This window comes from Phaethon aethereus, assembly GCF_964289735.1.
Source record: "Phaethon aethereus genome assembly, chromosome: 3".
Taxonomy (NCBI): Eukaryota; Metazoa; Chordata; class Aves; order Phaethontiformes; family Phaethontidae; genus Phaethon; species Phaethon aethereus.
Window position 1 is genome coordinate 79,996,970 of NC_138576.1, and position 22,129 is coordinate 80,019,098.

The 22,129-nt window shown below is 39.3% G+C and overlaps 1 protein-coding gene across 2 annotated transcripts in view; it reads right to left on the minus strand.

Moving 5' to 3' along the window:
- The window catches only part of RPS6KA2 (ribosomal protein S6 kinase A2), a gene marked incomplete at both ends in the record, with an annotated part of 314,704 nt that overhangs the window by 46,880 nt on the left and 245,695 nt on the right, over window positions 1–22,129 (minus strand). For both annotated transcript variants that reach the window (XM_081998201.1, XM_081998202.1), the window contains 4 exons: window positions 7,260–7,348; window positions 8,172–8,242; window positions 15,109–15,251; window positions 15,969–16,006. In XM_081998201.1, coding sequence (XP_081854327.1) covers window positions 7,260–7,348; window positions 8,172–8,242; window positions 15,109–15,251; window positions 15,969–16,006 — 341 coding nt within the window. The remainder of the gene's footprint in view (window positions 1–7,259; window positions 7,349–8,171; window positions 8,243–15,108; window positions 15,252–15,968; window positions 16,007–22,129) is intronic.

Here is a 22,129-nt window from a genome sequence, read left to right on the forward strand (position 1 = left end):
GATATTGTCTAATTGCCCATTCTCCACAGGCAGGGAAACCTGCACTACCAGTAAGTTCACATTCAAAATACCAAAAGGCTCCAAATGATTTGAGGTAAGACAGGGTTTTAGGTTCCCCCTTTTCAAATATCGTCTTCAAATTTGTGCGAGTACCAAAATCACCACTCTCAGTGGTATGTTTCCTTTACTGTTAAACTTCTGTTACATTACTCTATAGGAAATTTAGGGAAACTCTTCTGAGATGTGGTAGTGAATCTAATTCCTTCATTATTTTTGCCTTATGTTTTCACTGAAGATTTCATTTTTTATTCCTTTAGTTCAATTTATTTGCTTCAGTGCCATCACAAAAACCAACAGGTGCTCAGTATAATAATTAAACAACTGTCAGAGATGATTTAGCATGCCATTTTTGGGGTTGATTTGACTTTTTTTAATAGCGTCTTTCATTTTCCAGTAGGAGAAATAACATCTGGAAGAAAAGGCTTTGCATTGCAATTTTGGAATCAGTTCTTGAAAGGTACCCAGCACTTCTTTACAAGGATGCTGAGCACCCTTGATTCCCAAAAGGACTTAAGGATTTATAAACACCTTACAAAAGGCACTCAGCACCTCAGAGGACTCGGCTTTTTATATGCATTATTCGTACTTTCCGAAGATCAACATTACAAGCAGCTTTAGAAAGGTCTTGTCAACTCAAGCTTTTGTAAAATGTGACATCTGCTCTCTTTGTGTATCAGACACTACCGATGTTTGCCAAAATGGACTGATGAGGAACGGCTTCCTACAGCCTGCTTAGCATTCATTGATGAACGGATACGAAAAGCAAACACTTTGTGAACATAACATGCAGGATTGTCTGTCAGACCTGCTGGATAATAATGCAAAAGGAATGTTCTGATTACTTCCCCATCCTGGTAATCTTACAGTATAGACAAATGTAAGTCGTGGACATGAGGAAAAACAATTTTAGCCTGCCATATAAAAACATGTGCTCGGAGATGATCATTCCCCCTCAGGAGTGAGGTCTTTGGGTTGTGATGGACAGTTCTAGGGAAACACACCATGAAATCAAATCTTAGAAAGGGAAAGGAGGACAAAATGGAGAACATCATTACATTGTCACTGTATAAGTCTCATGTACACCTACAACTCCTACAACTTGAGTATGGAATGTAGTTGACACCCTCACCTATAAAAGGGTATATTTATTAATGGTAGGAAAAATCAAAGGAGGACAGCGAGGAATGGTACAGAATGATTGACTTTTCAGCCTGGAAACAGATGAATGAGGGGATATACGACAGAGATCTAAAAAGTCAGGATTATTTGGAACAAGAGGATAGGGATTAACTCTTCTACATCTTTTCCAGTACAAGAATATAGGTCATTAAATGATGCTAGCAGGAATCAGGTTCAGAACAATCTGGAGATATTTCCTCAGGCAAAAGAGAGTTGCGTGACGTGGCATTGCTTGGAAAAGATGATGTGGATGCAAAATATTTATATGGGTTCAGAGGGAGACCAGAAAAGTATGTTGAAACGAAATCTTTTGAAGATCACTTCATTGACAACCACAAGAGGTTCAGGAAACCTCCTGCTTGAGCTTAAAGCAGGTGTACTGGGAGAGAATTTGGGTGAAGTATCACATATGCTTACCTTACCCTATTTTTACTCTTCCCTAGGCAGTTGTTTATGGCCCCTGGGTACTAAACAAGAAAATACTAAACCTTAGATAGCAATAAGACTTGTTCTCTGTCTTCCTCGGCATGTTTTTTCAATCCACAGTCTAAAGCCTACAATAGCTACCCTTGACAAATGCATTCTGATTTTAGCAATGCCAACAGAAACATGAAACCAACACAGTTACTTTGAAGAGAATTATATTAAACAACTTTTCAGAGAAGAAATATCTGTGAAAAATGTCTTGCGTTCAGCGGTGGTGACAGGAAACTTTGTAATGTGCAGTAGTTTCTCTTTACTACAAGATGATGAAACCCAAGTGCCAAATTGATTTCAAAAGACTGGGATAAGTGCTACAGACATTGTAAGCTACTGGTAGTATTCCCCAGACTGAGAATAACTGCTGATGCATTCAATATTCTCTACTCTGTCCCTTCCTCCCTGTTTCCCTTTTTCCTCTTCTGTAGGCTTACTGTGTGATGGAAATGGCCTGCCTTTTTCAGATGATCCATTTGAAAGTCACATTTCTTGCTACTGTTGTTTTCTTTTGTGGAAAAATAGAGAAATCAGAACCAAGGAGAAAGCCTGCTTGTAGCTATTTCTATCAGTGGATAACTGCAGTGTGCAGTAAGGAATTCAGCATGCAGCTGACACAGGCATTTGGTTGAAAAATTAGTATTTCCCACTGGGGGCCACCTCAGGGCTCTGGCACAGAGATAATACATTGTTAGAAGTGCCAGGTCTTGACTCCATCTCTTGTTAGTTTAATGTATTAAAGAGATTTAGGACAGTAACAGCCTAATTTTGCAAAGAGTGAAGGACTTCCAATTCCCGGCAGCTGATTTTACACCATGGAGAAGGTTCAGCGCTTCCTACAGTTCTTAATTGCTGATCTTCCCTGCCATGAGACCTGCTGGTGTAGCTCATGGCTCCCTCTCAGGTTGTGTGCTGTGGCTGCAGGCAGCAGCGTGCAGCCTGGTCCTCTCCTCAACTGGGGACAGCTCTGGGAGCCTGGAAAGGCAACCCTGACCCCACTGTGGAAGTCCATGGCAGAGGTTAGTCACTGGTGTTTATGGTGGAGTCTCTCTGGATTTGCTTAGCACGTTTCAGCCATTCATCTACCATCTGCAAATCTATAGTGATACTGGAAAGAGACATACTTTCTTGGAGAAAAGAGAAGAACAGGTGTAACTGGAAAGTCCTGTTTCATGGGCATGGACATTTCTTGGCATAAAGATGAGTATTTAGCAGACTGCTGAAATGCAGCACACGGCACACCACATGACTGCAAACCTTTCACTTTCCTCTAGGTGTCTGCTTGGTTTTTTTTAACTCCACTTCAACTTCAATTTAGTAATCAAACCTATCTGTAAACAATAATCAGCACAATTAAACCTACTGCCTGCAAATATTCCTACATGCCATCGTGTTCCACAAGGGTCCGAGAAGATGAAGAATGCTTTCAGATAAAATTCCCAGTTTAACCATGTTATAGAGTGCAAGACTTTATATAAAAGCAGCCTCATGTTAATAAGTAAGAACTTGATTATCTAAGATTGTTTTAGGCCTGTAATAAAAGTGTCTGTGAGCAGTAACAGTAGAATGCTTTATTTGTAATTGGTTTTGATTGTTGAATCATTTTGGACAACGTAAGCCTTGAAATACAGTAAAGGGAAAAAGGGGTACCTATGAAACTTGAAAGTTGAATATTTGGATATTCAAAATTAGCAGAAAGAGTTTCCAGGTTTTTAGATTCAGATAATGAAGTTTTAGTGTCTCCACAGCTTCAGAATCTTTTTAGTGGGATGGATTTTTTTGAAATGCATTCCTAAGGTTTACAACATGTACATTCACTTTGACAAAGGTGAAACTTGTTTTTTAAAACTTATCATCTTACAAAATTGAAACCCAAAGTTTTTTATGTGCCAAAGCAGAATGTATCTTCTCTAAGAACATGGGATTAAAGAAATAGTAACTATTTCTTTGGATTTTACTGTGAATCTACTGGTGCATGCTTCTGCTCTATACTTTCTTGGCTAAGCTTCTCAATTATAAGGACTCTGGAACCTTTATACTGCTCAGCAGTGTAGGGAGTTCCTGAAATGCTCTTTACATTCATTTACCTACCTGAGTAGATCCAGGCCTTAGGGCAAGTAAGAATTAGTCCCTTGTCTAAGTTCCTGACAATGTAATGAACACCTTCATCATACAATTTTCTTTCTGAGATGCTTACTCCTTGTTTGCCTGCATAGTCCCTTAGTTTCTTTTAAGAATTTAAAATTATGCTTGTCCATAATCTGAAATTTGTTGTACTTAATCAGAGCTATACTACGAAAGCAGTGCTATGCAGACTATTTGTACAGCAGAGTGTATAGGCTTAGAAAAAAACAGACAGTGCCCATAACAAGGCATGACAAAGAAAAAAAGACTTTCCATTCCTTAAAAATTTGTTCTAAAGCATTAATACAGGCACCAGACTTAAAAATAGAATCAGGTAAACTGGATTACTAAATTCCTTCTCTGTCTTGTCTGAGTATCTCCCATCAACTCTAATATTTTTTCCATTAATAATCCAAAGCTTCAAAGCAAAATTTTAGAATACATCATCAATCTTTACTTCCATTTGTTAAGATATCAAAATCAAGTGGCCAAAAGCAAGATGGTAGTCAGAATAAAGTTATTTTCAAAGCTCGGCATCTTTCATCTTGCCAATGTTAAAAACACTTTGGAACTAAATACAAACACTTTCCAGATTTTCAAACTTCTGAAACAATGGCTGAAACCAAGTGTTTGATCCATAATATGGTTCACTTGTTTTAGCACGCTTCATTAATTTTCCAAAGATTTTTCAAAACAGGATGTCTAAGCCTACTTTTCTTTTAACTTCAGACTATTATTCCTTTCCCAGAAAAAGCTAAATTCACAAAGTTGAAGCAGTCCTTTTATCTACTGACTTCTGTTCAGTATTCAGGCCAACCATTTACCAAGAAGTCTGTTTTCATTGTCCTTCGTGCTGATTCTCAATCAGTTAAAACAGAGAGAGCCTTCAGAAGCTTTGCACTGCTATACCTGAAATGTTAAGATCTATTCTTCTGTTACTCTTTTAGATTTTATTTCCTTGAATGTTTGTGTTATAAATAATCTATTCCTTTCTCCCAGCCTTCCCAGTATTTCAATAACCCTCAGGTTTAAAAACTTGACCCTTAGCAACTCCCCATTATTAAAAGGGAGATTATATGGGGGCTAAAACTGTCATGGCTAAAACTAAGCAACTTTGCTTATTTTAGTAAGTAGCTTTTTATTTAAGGGTCAGTATCCAGAAACTCCCACTGACTTCACTGAAGCCCCATTCTGGATGGATAGCAGCTTGTGGGAAGCCACAAAATGAGCAGAGCAGAACAAAACCAAGAGACGGAGACAGGGAGGAAACAGCAGAAAGGAACAGAGGGGTGGAGAGGGGAAAAGTTTGTATTTGCTGCAGCATCTTATTTTTCTGAGCTTAGATTAAACCTAGAAATCCCAAGACTCTAATTCTCTCTAATGTCAAGCAAATTGCTTGAGAGCAATTGAAACCTGCTGAGAAAATGTGGTTTTGTGCTATCATCTCTACAGTGTATCAGACTACAAGAGCTATGATTTAGGTCAAGAGGTAAAACCTACGGGAGGGCATTCCCTCCCTGGGCTGTGCAGGTGTCCCCCTGCAAGGAGAGGGACCACAGCAGTGTGGTGAGGGACTGGCTCCCCATTCACGCCCAGCTCTGTGGGAGGTCGGGTTGTCCCCTGGTCCCTGTGTGGCGCAAAAACTCTTGGCTCTTTCTCTCCCCAGCAGTTGCAGCCTGCTCCATATTGTCCTTGTCCACAGGAGCCAGGCTCTCTCGGAAGACAGGTGAGCCACAGTGTCTGACCTCTGTGTGAGGTGGGAGCTCTGGCTGAGTTGCTGCAGCCAGGCAGAAAACATCCTTCACCTAAAACGTGACAGTCTGATGCTGCTCAGTATAAAGTAGAGGGCTGGAGCAGCCCACATGCTGCCCTGAGGCAAAGGACAGAGCTACCAGAGCATGAAAAGGTCAAGCAGAAGCTCAAGGGCACTGAGCAGAGCATCCATCTTCCACAGGTGTGCGTGCACACCCATGTGTGCCTATTAGAAAGTGCAGAAGCCGTCCCTCAGGCAGATGGTGATGAAAGCAGGCTGTCAAGCATTTCATGCCCTGCTGCCTGTCTGGCAGCTAATGCTGTGACTGCTATGCAGAGGACCAAAAGCACTATGAAGCAGGCCTTCCGCAGAACCACCTCCAGCATTTGAGGAGTGTGGGTACTGCAAGAAAGAAAGAGAGGATCCTTTCTTGCACTTCTTGCTCTTTCCATGTCTCAGAACAAGCCGTTCAGTAATTTAGCTTTTTGCTTCTAGCTTTACTTCTCCAATCTGAAATAATCTTACAGATATAAATGGCTGCAAGAGAGAATGGCAAATTGCTTTTCACAAGTCTCAATATTTAACCAGTCTATGCCATTCTCTAAAATACAAATCACTTACTAGCTGTCAAAACTCCTATGGGTGGCAATGGCAGTCAACCACGTACTTAAATATGACCTGTCAGCTCTCTTCTTGTGATACAGTTTAGAGAACTGAAGGATTAAATTCCTGCTCCTAAGGTCAATTCCTGCTCCTAAAGTCACAAAAACACCTAACAGAGGTATGAAGGAAAAGTTTGTCCCATTGCTTTAGAAGCAAATTCTTCCCCTGTTCACTCAAAAAGCAGCAGAATATGAGAGCTGTGGGGGAAAAAAGAAACCTCCAAAATTTTTCACAGAACTAGATATGATTTTTAAATGAAAAACAATACAGTGCTATTATCTTCGTATCATTCACTTGTTAAGACTGTTCTTACTTTTCCATGTAAAAACTGAAGACCAAATTTCCAATGAAAATCATGCACCAGGGATTGTCCATGACCTCGCCAAATGATATGATTTTTCTTAATAAAACTCTCGAATGAAGGTACAGATGGCATAAGGTATATGATCCAATACATCCTTCTAGTTTACCATAATTTAAACAGGATTATTAACAAAGGGTGAAAACACATTAGTAAAAAAAGAGATAATACATTTAGGGTAATAAAGAAGAAAGCCTACTGTGAAAACGTTCCCAGCAAACAGAACGAAACAGCAGTGAAACATATTTGAGAATGGGAGAGACAAATTCTACTCCCTTTTTCTCCCCATCTCAAACTTGCAGCTAAATTCTAAAGAATTAAAAAGATACCTGTTTCTCAGTTCCCTATATTATTATATGCAGCAGTTATCTTAAACCCTTCATAAATGCTGGTGGTTTACTCTCCCCCTTCATGGAAAAAATAAAATACAAGCTAGTATCATGTTTTAGATTCCAATAGTTTGCCTGTGCTCTTTGCAAATTTCTCCAGCAACACTCAGGATTTAGTGCACCCAGGGAAGGAATGCAAAATGCCGCATAATGAAGAGGATAACTATCAGGGAAGATGCACCAAAAGAAATGATCACCACCTGACAAGACAGAGCGCACATAACAAATACCCCAATCAAATACATATGCGTACCTAATCTGTTGGAGGGGTTCCTTTTGAAGAGGGCTCGCAGCAGGCTCTGGGCTTCTATGCTCAAGAACTGTGGCATTCCCAGCTTGGCTCTGAAAGAACACAACACTTGAAAAGAAAATAGATTTTTCAAAAATTTTCTCCATCCCACTGTGGTTTAAAAAGTGAAATTGTAGTAATCAGGCACGTGAGTCTGGTGATCAAAGGCTACCTAAACATAACGCAATTACAGAATGAGGACCTGAGCTTATTCTGTTGAAGTTAAAGGTTTTACCACTGGCTTCCCTAGAGGTAGAGTGGAGCTAATGAATCTCATAATACCTTTTGCAATCTAAACAGATCATTTTCCTACAGATTTTTTTTCATTTTTTTAGCTTGTTGGAATAAATTTGGGAATCAAGGGGCATTTAAACAAACAAACAAAACTTCATGAAAATAACTATACTAAACCACACATTGACTATAAAGAGAATAAAACTTTACCCTTGGCGATTCATTGCTACAGAGAAAAAAATGTAATATTAAGCAAAGATAAGCTTCAAATACTTATGTCTGCACTTAACATTAGATGAACAGGAAATTTGCAAAGGAAAAGATTTGAAACTTGGCAACAACAAAACACAAGCTGTCCTGCAGAAATCTGACTGTTTCCACTTTTCTTACAGAAAGTAAGATAAATTTCTTTTGTAAGGCACTCTTAGTAATTCACTTCCTACTATTTATTCTGAAGGCAATTTTAGGGCCACATGCAGGCGTCAGCTGTGCGTGCCTTATCAAATTCATGCCTTACATAGCTTTGAACAACACATTATGAGCATTGTTATTCTCTACCCTTCATATACTTAGGACCGACAGGCTGCCTGGAGGGTACAGTTAACTCACAGTTAGAGGAATGAAAGAGGTTTTGGCACTTACTTGAGAATGAGTGCCATTGTCTCCTTTCTGTCTTTTCCCTGGAAGGGTAACGATCCCGTCAGCATCTCAAACTGCAGAGTAAGAACAAAATGGTAAATCAAATGGGCATTGAGACAGTCTGCATAGCTGATAGATGCCATACCCATCTTCTATTTCCAACACAACTGAAAACTTGAGGAAAAGAAATGGTCCAACAAGGTGTACTTCAGAAAAAAATGACACAGCAAGTCTGGATTACACAGAACATGAAGGACCAACATGACTGTTTCGTTCAAGAGTCTTGTTACAACCTGTTTACACTGATACTGGGGGCCAAGTTTTGGTATGTTTGGGAAGAAGCGTCATATATGCTGTTTCTTCCAGCACTTGTTTTATGGCCAATGCTGGAGATGAGACATTTGGCTGGGGGGACCCTTAGTCTAAATGGGTATGGCTGGTTTTAGGTGTTTGGCATGGACTGTGGTGCAAGGAAAATAGGTTCAACATGCCACTCCCCATCTTTTTAGTTTGAGTCAAACCACCTTTTCAACTGTATATTTGCACCACTTAGAGATGCCACTGCTATACTTTGCAGGAGAAACATGCACAAACCCCATGTTCTCAAGGCATTTGAGTGTGCTTTCTTCTCTCATGCTTTAGTTCCCCTGGCTGTATTCAGGGATGAATTTCCCAAGTGTCACATTTAACTGAGCCTAAATCTCAAAGCAAAACTTGGTCTTTGGACTTGGTCTTGGACTTGGTCAAAACTTTGGTCTTGACTAGGAGAGTCAAGAGAAGAGCTGCTTAGTGGAGCTGGAGGAAAGCAGCTGATCTTCTAGAATCATGATGAGGGAGAATTTTTGAAACTGCTTAAATGACATTGGAGCTCAAGCACCATTCTCAAAGTAATTCAGGCCTATTAGAGCCTTAGTCCTGATAAAAGGGTTCAGATATACTGGAGATGAAAAGCAGAGGCCATTGCTTCCCAGGGCAGTAGCAGAAGTAGTACATATTGTACTAAACCCTCCTCATGATTTCTAAAGAGTTTACTTTCAGGATAAGTACCTGATGTTCACTTACATTTGCTAATGTTACTTTGTTGTTATAACAAATCTAATTTAACAGCACTAACAATGACTGCTACAGCTCATTTATTTTGGCAGAGATGGGTTTGACACTGCTGATGCAGATGATACAGATACAAGCAACTGCTTGGTCAGTGACTACATGGGAAGAAGACGACTGTAGCTCCCACCCACCACGGTATCACAGAAAGATCTGCAAATGCATCATGGGTGCAAAGGGCCAAGCAACCTGAAATCAAGAAATTCAGATGCAGTGTCCAAGAGGGAGGAAGAGAGGGAGGGAAGGAGGGAGGGAAGGAAGGAATGAAGGAGTGAAGGGAGGAAGGGAGGAAAAGAGAAATGTAAATTGCAGGAGAAAGCAGGAGAAATGACGGTCTTGGAGGCTGCAGGGAATATTTACTGCGCTGCTCTAATGGCTAGCACTTTGTTACATCATGCTTCCAATTATGCAGGTCTAATGATGAGATTAGTTCAGATTTAGAAGAAATGCATTTAACATTTATATTTAAAGTGAAAGGCAGCTTCATGAGTTAAATGTACCAGAGCTTTTTACTTCAATGAACTCAACTAAGCAGCAGCTGGAAGAAAGCACTGGTTTCCCAACTGCAGTCCTGATTACATCCGTTGAAGGTTAAAAATGAAATAACAAAGACTGAAAAAAAAAAAAGAAATAATCTCATCAGTTAAAGCTATCACTTCACCACACAACAACTTGTTTTCCTGCTTACTTTTTCAAAATATGAAAAACCTTGCTAAGCCTAAACATGCAAACAGAAGTGAGCACTTGCTGCTAACACCCTTACATATAAATACAGAGTTGTATGAGTCACAGCAAGTTGACAAGGAGCTGAGCCTAGGTGTGAAGAAACTGTAGTATTTTTGGCTATTAAAGCAGGTCCTATAGTTTTGCCAGGAGACACAGTTTTCACTCTCCCCACTTTCCCATCTGTATAAACCATCTGTTTGCTCTTTGTCTCCCAACGGTTTGCTTCCTGAGTATTCCACAGGGCCACCTTCTGTTAGCCAGTCCTTAAGAAGGCTATGCCTCCCTCCAACCTTGACTTCCTTTCTGTACCAATATTCAGCAAGAAAGGCAAAGATTCCCTGTTCCAGTTCAGCTGCCTATTAAGAGAACCACAGAACTAAAGCTCAATGGGAAGGGGCCTCTGGGGTCATCTAATCCAGCCTCTGCTTAGGTCTCAACGTACTCTGCAGTGCTTCCTTTCCCTAGTTTTCAGGGCAATCTCCAATTTCAGTAGGCAAAACACCAGCACTGGAGACCCCAGAAGATATACATGAGGGAAGACCTTGGGAATGACGGCCGCATTTCCTGAGGGAATGGATTCAAGAAGCAACCCAGCTAGTTCATTGAGGAAGATAATGAATGAGAGAAAATCCACAGCCTGGGGTAATCACAGGATGAATCTTCCTAGCAGATGGAAGGAGAGCAGATTGTGCAAATTACTTCATCCCAAACCTGCTAAAGTATCGTGAGCCCAGGATAAAATTCAGGGTTACAAAGAAACTTGATCTCACTCAGTTTTGGAGAGCAGACAGAGACTCTCTTGTCAGAATGGCCAGGTTCTCCTCTCAACACTTCCAGTCATTTTCCAGGTAGCTCGGAGCTGGTCAGCCACTCAGTTTTATAATTTGTAAAATGCATTAAGTATATTTCATTATTAGCCAGGTGTGAAACATAATGATTTAGTGTTTGCAAAGGGTTTGAATATCTTCACATAGCAGTTAGCATAAACGTTCAAAATACTGTTCAGGAAGACCAACCCTTGTTTTATTCCCAGTGCAAGAGATATGACAGGATTTTGCAAAAGAAGATTGTATTGCTTTGATGTCTCATATTGATTTTTTCCAATGCCACTGTACAGTTACTACAAAATTACTACAGAGCTGTCTACTTTGTCTGGATACCAAAAAGGTATTTTCTTTTCTTGTGAAGACTTCACTACTTACACATTCACTACATTGCTGACAAATATAAACACATTTCTTTTGATTTGGGACTACCTACTGAGTCATCACACCCCTTCTTTCTCTAATTATATTCCCTTCTCTGCTCACGTAACTCTCAAAGGTATACAGAATATTTTTCCTGAACTGAAACAGATACAGATACAGCCTTGTGAATCAGCATGAACTACAAAATCACTGCTTTGAGAGGCCTTCCAAGAGACTTGTGCATGCTATATCATGCAGATCAGTTTATCTGGGCTTCAGAAATGGAAGTGTGGGCATCAAGGCTCTTGCAGTGCAGCTGAAAAGATACTAGTCATATATACATCTTTTTAACAATTTAAGGCAATCTCTTGTTCATGCAGATCTTAGACTAGGTATTAGGAAAAATTTCTTTACTGAGAGAGTGGTCAAGCATTGCAACAGGCTGCCCAGGGAAATGGTGGAGTCACCATCACTGGAAGTGTTCAAAAAAAGTGTAGACATGGCACTTCAGGATATGGTTTAGTGGGCTTGGTGGTGTTGGGTTGATGGTTGGACTTGATGACCTTAAAGGTCTTTTCCAAGCTTAATGATTCTGTGATTCTGTGATCTCTTGATTCAAAGCTTTTGTAGAATATGTCCTACAGAAAATCTCCAATGCAATGAGTAAGATGCAGGAAGGCAGAAAACAAAATCTATCTGGTCATGAAAACCAACATAAATTCACCAGCAAAAAAATTTAATTGGGTCCCAGAAGTCATCATCAGATATTAAATGAGAGGCAGGTACAGTCCTCTGGATATACTAAGCTACCATAAAAGAATTCAAACTGAGCAGCAAACGAACAGAGCAGATAACAGTTTTAGTTCTGTGGCCTGTGTCAAAGATTTAGCTGGTACTAAATGAAGTTTTACAACAACTTCATAAGTTGTTGTAAAGTAAGTAAAACCCACTAAATAAAGGTTAGTAATTAATAACATAATTAATTAAATCAAGACCAGAATTTAGTCTTTTTCAGATAAGTTTGTTTTAATATCAATAATCACAACATGCCACATTTAAGATTGCCTTCAAGGATCATTCAGTTTGATTCCAGCCTGTGCCCTGGTCAATGCAAGTTGGCAAGGAGCTGCTAGCACAACCCAACTCTTCATACTGTAGCATTAACCCCTCTTCACAGAACAGACGAGATTGCTTGGTTCCTCTTCTGATGGCATTTTATCATTATCTGCCTAATATGTTGCCTCTTTTGATCAAAATTTTAGGTATGAAAATTACCCTATCACATTCACTTCCATTCAATCTATGCATATTCTACCAAATGGTGTATTTTCTTTGTATATTTCACATCACACTGCAAATTACTTAGAGAGAAATGCTAATAAATTGTTTAGATACCATTTAATTCTCTTCAGTTTTTCAGACTGGCAGAAAAACAGCTTCTCTAATAGAAAAGTGACAGACCAAGCAAAACAAGGAGAAATGAGCAGAGTGAAATAGACAGCATCAGAAAATCCTCCTGCACTTTTAGTGTATGGAAATATGTTTTTTTGGCCCCAACCAGTTCATTGTTAAAAAGGAAAAAAGATTGAACTGATTAGAGCTATTTTCCTTTAAGATGTCTGGTAGCACTCAAAGGCTTAAAGCATTAGCTTACAGTTAAAAAAAGAATTTACTCTCTTTAACTCATCTCCTTTTATACGGATTCTTATCTTTTCTAATTCTAATACATTGAATCCCTGGGGGAGGGGATGAAAAGAGAGACAGAGTGAAAAAAAAAAAAGAAAGCCTAGCAAAAAACAGTGGGGAAGGAGCCAAGTTCATTAGCAGGTTGAAAGAAAAACAATCTATACACCAAATATACCATTGTTTAATTGGAGACAGATAGTGAGAAGGCACAGCTATCCTCCAAAATGAAATATATAATTAAAAAATTTAAAGGGTCATTTATTATATGAGACATAACTTCCTGTTTTTCCTGAATAAACATATACAGTTCAGAAGTGCTGACCATCCACAAATAGATTTGTGGCCACAGGAGATAAGGATGTTTCTTTGTTACTTGAACATAGCCCTGTGAGAGTAACAAATGCATCATGCCTTGGCTCAAGGCAGCACTATGCTTGATAAAATGATGCTGGGAATAACTGCTTCAAAAACCCTACAGCATTCATATTCATATAGCTTTTAAAAAATCAGTGTCACAAGCCAATTTCTCCTTGATCTTCCCTTCGTCTTCTTCAGCAACAATGGCATCACAGACTGATGACGCTGGATGGGTGCAGGAGGGAACAATTTAGCACCTGAACACCTAATTTTAGATGGCGGGCATAAGGAGGCTTCCATACCTCTCAGAAGAACTTTCCTGACACTGCATCCCAGTGTCAAATATTGCAGCACTCAGGAAGTTGTTATTGGGTCCTTCTCATAAGCCAAGTAGCTCCACTGTAGTTAGGTACTTCTCCCAGAGCTCTTCTTGGAACCTGTTTTCATGGGCCTCATTCCTTAAGCTGTCATGACTGTTCTTCTACCTTCCAGGCTAACTACATTTCACAATTAGTTTATTCCTACCTGCTCTTGGGGCAACATTACTCTTTAGCTGAAATAGCTCCTTTCTCTGTGGTGTTTTTCCCTGTGACGTATTCATAGATGGTATAGGTACTATAAAATCTTTGGACCATTATGGGACCACAAAGTATCTTCAATTAATGAATTTTCCCTGCAACACTGTATCAAATACTTTATGATAATGAAGGCACATGAGATCCACTTCATTTACTTTGTTTAGAAAAAGATGGCTATCTCATCAAGTAAAATATCAGATTAATCTAGCATGACTGATTTTTGGTAAATTCATGTTGCATTTAAACTAACTTTTCATTGATTTACATGTATAAAAAAATGAATTAGCACAGTTTCTCATATTGATGCCACTTAAACTACCTCCAGAATAGCTTTCAGGACTCTTAAAAGTTAAGCAACAGTGGGGAAAAATTGCAACTTTTGTATAGCTAATCTAATGCAAAAACATGGAAGAAAAAGAATAATTCCTAACCATCCCCCTGTGCCAACTGATACATTTATGTCTCTGGTGATTTTCCCCCTGTGAAGAGCAGTCATTTTAAAACTGTTTCACATGTATCATTTTAAAACCAGCTTGGTGCACACTCAGGACAGAGCAAACATCACAAACTAGTCATAATCAAGACACAGCAAAATGGCACAGAAGAGGGTAGGATGACATGATGCCCGTGTGTATTTGTTTTCTTTTCCCACTAGGAGAAAAGAGAGGTTTTTGAGTGACAGTCTCCCACCAGCTAATAAGACTACAGGAAATCCATCAACAGCCCAAAAACTACCTGAATCTCATTAGTGGAAGAAGAGTCAGCAATGCTTATGTGAAGAAGACAAGTGAATGGCAAAAGAACCACTGAGGTCCTGTGAAACATTCAGAGTGCCCCCTAAAATATGTACTTTTTAATCTATAGTTTGCAGGAAAAAAGAGTAAATTTCTGAGTTTCTCTAAAAGGATGTCCCTAACATCTGAAATTTCTGCTTGGGGAATCATTTCCTAACAGGAACCATGTTAGTAACTACGCAGATGTTTCTTCTAAAATGCTTGTGCTCTTCTGAGCTTGCCCTGCCCTGTTTCTGTGCAGCAGAAATATTCATGGCTCATGGTAATCAACTGAGACAGCAAATGACTCTGAGAAGGAAGAGAGAGAATGTGGGGCCAAATGCTACCTTATGTACTGCCAGGAGCAGCTGGCTCCCTATCGCTGATGCAATGAAAATGATCAAGCAATCATTACACACCTACTCTTCCATCAACCCTTAACTGCTGAAAGTGCTACTTTTCATCTGAGGGAAGTGATCACTCCTACTGCCACCCCTCCAACAAAGAAACGCAACTTTTCCATTACCATCAGTACGCCGAAGGACCACCAGTCAGCACTCTGTGTGTGTCCCCGCCGGTTGACCACCTCTGGGGCCATATACTCTATTGTCCCACAGAATGAATACGCTCTCTTGTCATGGTCGATAGCTTCTTTACTCAGACCAAAATCTGAAAAAATTGAAACAAAAAAGACTTACTTACATTTTCGGTCACTTAAACTGTTCAAACAAAACACACCAACCAGGCGATGAAGCACCCTTCTGTCTGCATGCAGAAAGGCCACAGGCATGTGTGCCCTGAAGCCCTGCCTACGTGGAGTGCCCAGTTGGTGTTTGTTAGTATGTCCTGAAAGTAGATGTATCATTTTCTCTGTTCAGAAAGAGGTTCTGGCCCAAAGCAGAAGAGAGAATTTAAATAGACAGAAATACACAGTTCAGGTTTGGTGAAGACAATGCTGGTAAGGGTTCTTGCTCACATAACCAAAGCATTGGGAATAATAATCCCAGATGGCCAGAGATCACCTCCAGGGTGGCAAAGGAATGTCTTTCCAGGTGTCCTTTGCAAAGTGATAATTCAGATAATTTATTCTGGAGTAGTGAGCAGTCATACTGGAAGCATCCTTCCATCCCTGGTGGTAGGCAGCCAAGGCTGCACACTTCACATCAGTCAGAAGTACACTTTTACCAAGAAAACATTATGTTCTCCATGTGCTGTGCAGCACAGGTTCTTGATGAATTTCCAGAGAAGAGAAGCCCAACACTTAAACTCTTCCGGCTTCTAAGTTGTTGTAAGCAAACTCTTTTCAAGCAAAGACCAAGATGCATGGAACACACTGCAGAAAAAAAAATCAGCTTGTAGACATTAAGTTTTCCATTCCTCACATACCTGTTATCTTAATGTGGCCCTCTTCATCAAGAAGAATGCTGTAAAGCAACAAAGCAAACATTCATTCATCAGGCAGGCACAGAGTGCAGTAAACAAACATGAATAAAACATGTTTAAGTCAGGTAAGGAGATACGCAAGACTCAAACACGTGTGAACAACCCCTCAGTGGATTATATGGCTCCAGAAAGAAAAATGGTCCTGAAACATGTCTAATCTTGTGTCTGAAGCACGCACAGCCTGTGGCAGTTGTATGGTGAGCATCCTCCTTACTCCATAGTATGCTCAGGGTGGGCATGCAAACAGAGCTCAGAAAGAACAGGGTGTTCAAAGCCAACAACTGCAGGGTATCTGCTTCCAGCAGGGGAAGGAGCTACAGGTTTTCTGCTCTTCTCATAATAATAAAGGTAAGCACACAAAAAATCAAGGCTTGGACTCACTGGACCTAAAATTAACTTCAAAGGTAGATATGTTCATGCTGAAGTAATAAAAGCGATCGTAGAGCATAATGACTAGTCTCAGTCCCTGCTAATTTATTCTGTCCGGAAGCATAAATGAAAATTCATCCTGGAAGCCAAGATGAAGTGTTCTCACGTTTGCCACCTGCCAACATTTTTATTCTCACAAAGGCACTCCAACATGTCTGTGAGAAAAATGACTGTAGCTCACAAAAAAACATTGCTAGTTTTAATGGAAACAAGACGGAACACTGAAACTGAAAAATAACGAATTTTGGTAATTTTTCTGCCTATAAATACTGACACAGTAATAGGGGTGATATTTGTTTCTAGTGAGATTTAGTATATTTCTCTTTTCAAAATGGTCTAGTGAGGTGTCAGCTATTTTTATATCTCCCTTCTCTTAGAGAGTCACTTTAATCCAATTATTCAGGAGGAAAATAAGACAGAAGTGAAACAAACAGATTGGGCTATACTTTTGTGAAAGGTCGTCTCTGTTCTGAAACATGACTGAAAAGAGATGATCATCTGTCATTCATTTGTGTGTTTAGAACAGACTGTTGTTGTGTAATTCATAAAACAAAGGCCAGCAGCTGAATCACTACTATGTGTGCAATAATTAAAGCTTTTTCTTCTCGATAAAAGCATCTTTACCCCTATTCTTTCTCCCTAGATTTCTCAAAGAGACATAATTTTTAAGTACTGTAACAGACACGTTTAAGTGCATTTTTGTGACTACAATCCCTAAACAAGAGGCTTGCACTTCAGAAGAGAACAGAATAAAACACCTGCCAGTGTGGAAGAGAGGTGAATGTATGAAGTCCACAGACCTGGCTCCGGAAAAACAGCAAGGCGGAGTGTGGTTCACAAGAAATCACCTAAAATTTTGCTCCACACACAGGAAGACCCTGTGAATAACAATGCAATTCAAAGGGTGTGGGATCTTCCCCAGAGACATCGATTTTATGTTTCATCAATTTCCTATTAAAAATCCATGCTGCTTTTCTATGTATATAATATATGGTTTTCATTCCTTTGCTCTCATTAGAGGATTTCATACCTTGCCCTCATTAAAGGGATGCAGGCAATGCCAACACAGCTATCAGACTAATAACACTGTCTTAGGTTAAGTGAGCCTGAAGCATACAACAGATTTTCTCACACTGAATGTTTGTATGAACAGAAAACCGAATGGATCCTGGTTTCCTATGGAGGTGCATCCTATACCCCCTAAAACTTGATCTACAGTTCCCTCCTGTCTCGTGTTCCCTAATCACCCTCACATGACGCCCTCCGCTGCGTGCAGCTTCCCTGTGGCCCCTGGCAGCACCCTTTGGACAGCCGGGTGTTTCCACATTTGCCACCTGCCAACAACATACAATGCTATGGTTATGAGCCAAATTACAGTCGTCGTAAAAAGAAAATAATATGCTAACGGTGAGAAAAAGGTAATTGTTGCACTGAATTAGCTTTGAGTGACATTAAGAAACAAAGAACAATGTACCTGCTTCTAAGTACCTGGATTACAACAACAAATGGTTTTCCTTTGACTGTGGAAGTAAACTTACTGTCTGATCATACTTTCTGGCTTCTCTTTTTATCTTTATCGCTTTATAGTTTCTTTTTATTCCACACTGCCAGCAGTAGAAAATCTATTGTGACAATCACAGTTACTTTAGCCGTATTTTGCAGGATCAGCTAGTCTGAAATAAACTAGTATTATTTTGCAAGAAGGGAAAAAAGAACCAGAAATTGTTAATATGATTCAGGCTTGAGAAAAATCTTTCCTCTAAATCAATGTTTTGAAATTATAAAAACCATAAGAAGTAGACTACTTTTAAATGTTAAACTAGGCTATAATCCCATTGAATGATAACCTTTCACTACAAGATTTTTCCATTTTATTTGTTCAGTTTAAGGTTTGAGTGTGTTTACAGGATATTATCATTGTCAACCTGTTATTTATTTCAAAACAATAACAACATTTTAGCCTCAGGATTGTCGCACAAATGTTCAATCTGCTTTCATTGACCTGAACTGAAAAGTATGCCTTCACAAAATAAAGGCTGAAAATCTCCACGTTAGAGGCTGGGAAACTAAGCTAGTAGCAGGGGAATGACATACTCCAAGTTACAGGAGAAGCTCATAGTAAAGCTAGGACTGCAACCTCCTTAGCAGTTTTTTTTCTGCAACTTTTGCACAGGGATAAAGAGTCTTTGTTATTAGTTGTTGAGATTATTTTATAGTGACTCTTAAATCAAGGCCATAACAATTCTCTTCCATTTATCTCTATTTTTAATTTTGAGTCACATATTTTAGGCTTTACTTTGAATGCCAATATACCCAAATCATTGTGAAGTTCTGCCAAATCTATTAAAGCTGGAACTCTGGGTGGGGGTTTTTGAGGATTTGGGTTTCTTTCCAAGTCAGCTCAGTTGTGCAGAAAATTCAATCCACACTTCATGTTTTTCAGAAATTGTAGCCAAAATTTCAGGTTGGAAAGAAAACCTGAAACTTCACAAAAAGTTTTTAATTTAATTGCAGGCTTTGTAATGAAAATACAAGATAGAGTGAAGAATTCAAATATCTCCCAAAGAGATGAAGATTCTCACAAACTGTCCACCTCTTGTGACATTTCAGTGTTTGAATGACCCCATACTATCTCTTCCACTCTGAACAGTCTCACGCCAAACTCATCTCTGCTGTAGCTTCATTGACACCATGAAGACCCAAAAAGGGACTGCTTACTTCAGTGGAAGGTGATGGCGATTTTCCACCAGAAGTCTTTTTCCTTTAATGATTCTCAGATCTTCCCTCTCTACACAGGGCAGCTACATTCATTAATGAATTGCCGCGGTTTGCAACATGCTGCATTAAGCAGTAATTTTTTTTTTTTTTAAATATAGTTCAACAATTCAGGAGTTGTTATATGAGCAATTATATGAGCTGTCCCTTGTACAGAGAGCTGAGGGCATTACAATGTGAACTACTCCTTGTTAATAAAAGTCCCTATGACACAACTGTATCAAGGTGCATCTGAGTACCTGTAGATAGAAAAGGTAAAAAGAAATATAAAAAGTCTGTGCATTCTCAGAAGGTAGAGTTACTTCTAAGTCACTCATACCCTTAAACCACAGCATAAGAAGTAACATATGCATCATATACTACTTTATAATAAATTCCCATTTTTCTAGTTTGGTATATTTATCATATTTAATAGGTTGATCCTGCAGCTCTTAAACAGAAACATGCCTCACCATGTAAGTAACTCCATGGGTTTCAGTGTGACTGAACAGTACCTTGTTCCACTAGGGATGCCACTGAAACCACCAAGACAACTCAAAGAGAAGAATTTGGCTGCAACAATTTAAGCAAAGAAGCATCTACTTGTTCTAAACAAGACTTTAACCAGAAAACTCGATTCTTGCCTTTTTGAACTAAGTAGAGCTAACTTTATAACAACTCCCAGAGTATATATTCTGGTTGCACTTAAAATTAATTCATAGCTTTGAACTGTTCATTTGCCCATGGAATCTTAAAAAAAATGTTGAACCTTAAATTTTAATGTACTGAGGATTCTTTCAAGTGATCTGAACAGTGCTGTTTTCTAACTAGTCTTCTTTGACATAAACAGTTCTGATGAACTTCATTTTAGAATACTTACAGAGCTGACTGAAGCATCTCAAACCTATTAGTAGTTACTTTTCGGAGCTTCTAGAAGACAGCAAAGGCACTGAACAATGAAAGGTCAAATGCAGTGCCTATTTTTTAACAAAGGGGGAGAGAGAGAATTGGGAAATTATGAACTAATTAATTTATCTCCAGTTCTGCAAATCTGATAGAGTAAACCTTGTGCTCTAGCCAGACTGGTAATGCTTCTTCTAAAGACGTGGGTGTAATTCTGCACATTGCACTTCAAAGGAGAAAATGACAAAGAGAAACCAAAGTGGAGAAATGAGAATCACCAAACGCCTAGAAAGACTGACTGGTGAAGAAGAGTTCAGTAACTGGATTGTTTAGGGTACAGAAGAGAGGTCTGAGGACACAGACGTGCTTGCAATCCCCCAAGGCTGCTGCTGAGAGCAGAAATGAGCCGGCTGGGGAGTCTAGGAGGACGTGCCAAGGAGCAATGGCCTGCAACTGCAGCAAAGAAATTTCAAATTAGGTTTTAGGAGCAACTTTCTAGATGTACAACTGGTGGACCACTCCTGAGAGGCCTCTTGTGGAGACCATGGGGTCTCCACCAGCTATTTTAAGAATAGGCTAGCAACACACCTGTAATAACCTTCCATATATTTGACACTGCCCAGAAGCAAGGGGAGGATGAGAACATCCTGGCATAGTCCTAATTTTCTTTTATCATCTTATTTAGAGAGCTAGACTTTTCCAGGTGTAACTTAAAAACACATCACTTTTTTTTCCTTTCAGAATGAATGTCTTTTTATGCTGTACCTGGTTTTTTACTCTAAACCTAAAGTTCCAGTGAAATCAGGCTGTCACGCTCTGCTGTCCTAGGCATGGCTACACATAGGCTTTGCACTTATAAAGCTGTTTTTAAAGGAAATGGTTCTCAATCAAACAGATGTCTTGGTTTATCACTATGTATGAACTTCAATTATACCAGTCTGGGTGATTCCCTTTCCTGTACAACAGTAGTTATATTAATGCAAAGTAATTTTATACTATGACAGTTGTATCCAGATTCACCCGTATCACTGATACCTATTTAACTATACATCAAAGATCATAAACTATACATTCAGAAGTTAGGAGATACCAGAATGAGGGCTGCTGCCTTAACCTTACACAGTGATCTGACTGTATAAAGGTCTTTAATTAAACAATTTTTTGTTTTCTTCCAGAGAACTGTTGCCTCAGTTGGCAGAACAGATAATACTTGGGGATTTTAGCAGAGTGGTGGTGAAGCGAATGGCTAACTGGTCTCAGGTCAGACAAAAATGCACAGCTAACTGGGTTCCATCTTTACCTTTTTGATATGTTTCTATGTGACAATGGCAAATCAGTGAAACCTTCCTTTCTTAGGTGAACTCTAATTTCTCAATTCACTGATCCCTGATTTGAGACACAGCAGTTTGGTCTGCAGAAATTTTAATTGCTCTCACTTGCAACTGAAGTCAGTGAGAGATGTGCTTTGAAACGCAAAGTGACACATAATTTTGAGAACTCTGAAAAATCATGTTCTCAGTATCTCAAATACAGTGAATAGTTTTGACATGCACTTAAATTTCCTCCTTGGTTTCTAACTTCTCCTAAAGCAAAAAATTATAGCATATGCCTATAAACATAACAGCACTGTGACTTGTATTTGAATATACAGGCTCATACTTGGATCCCTTCTAATAGCAGCTTCATATATCATGTGTTAGTTTGCAAAACAGCTTCATCTAACACCAGAAAGAAAGGCTGTGCATGACTCATACTAATGCTCACTAGAAAAAAAGTTTAAAGCTGAAAACCTGTAATTGGAGTTATTCTATAGTCTGCATGTTTCTTGATGCTGAATGAAGAAAAATAGCAATTCAGGATGAAGTTGAAACTGAAGAGTTGCTGGCAGACAATGCAACAGCATGTGGTAGTGGCAGCAACGGTGTCACTGCTGCCTACCTGCATTCCATATTATGTGACAAACTGGTACCTTCATCTCTCCGGTGGTTTCATTTGGAGGATGACTTCCTGTATTTGCC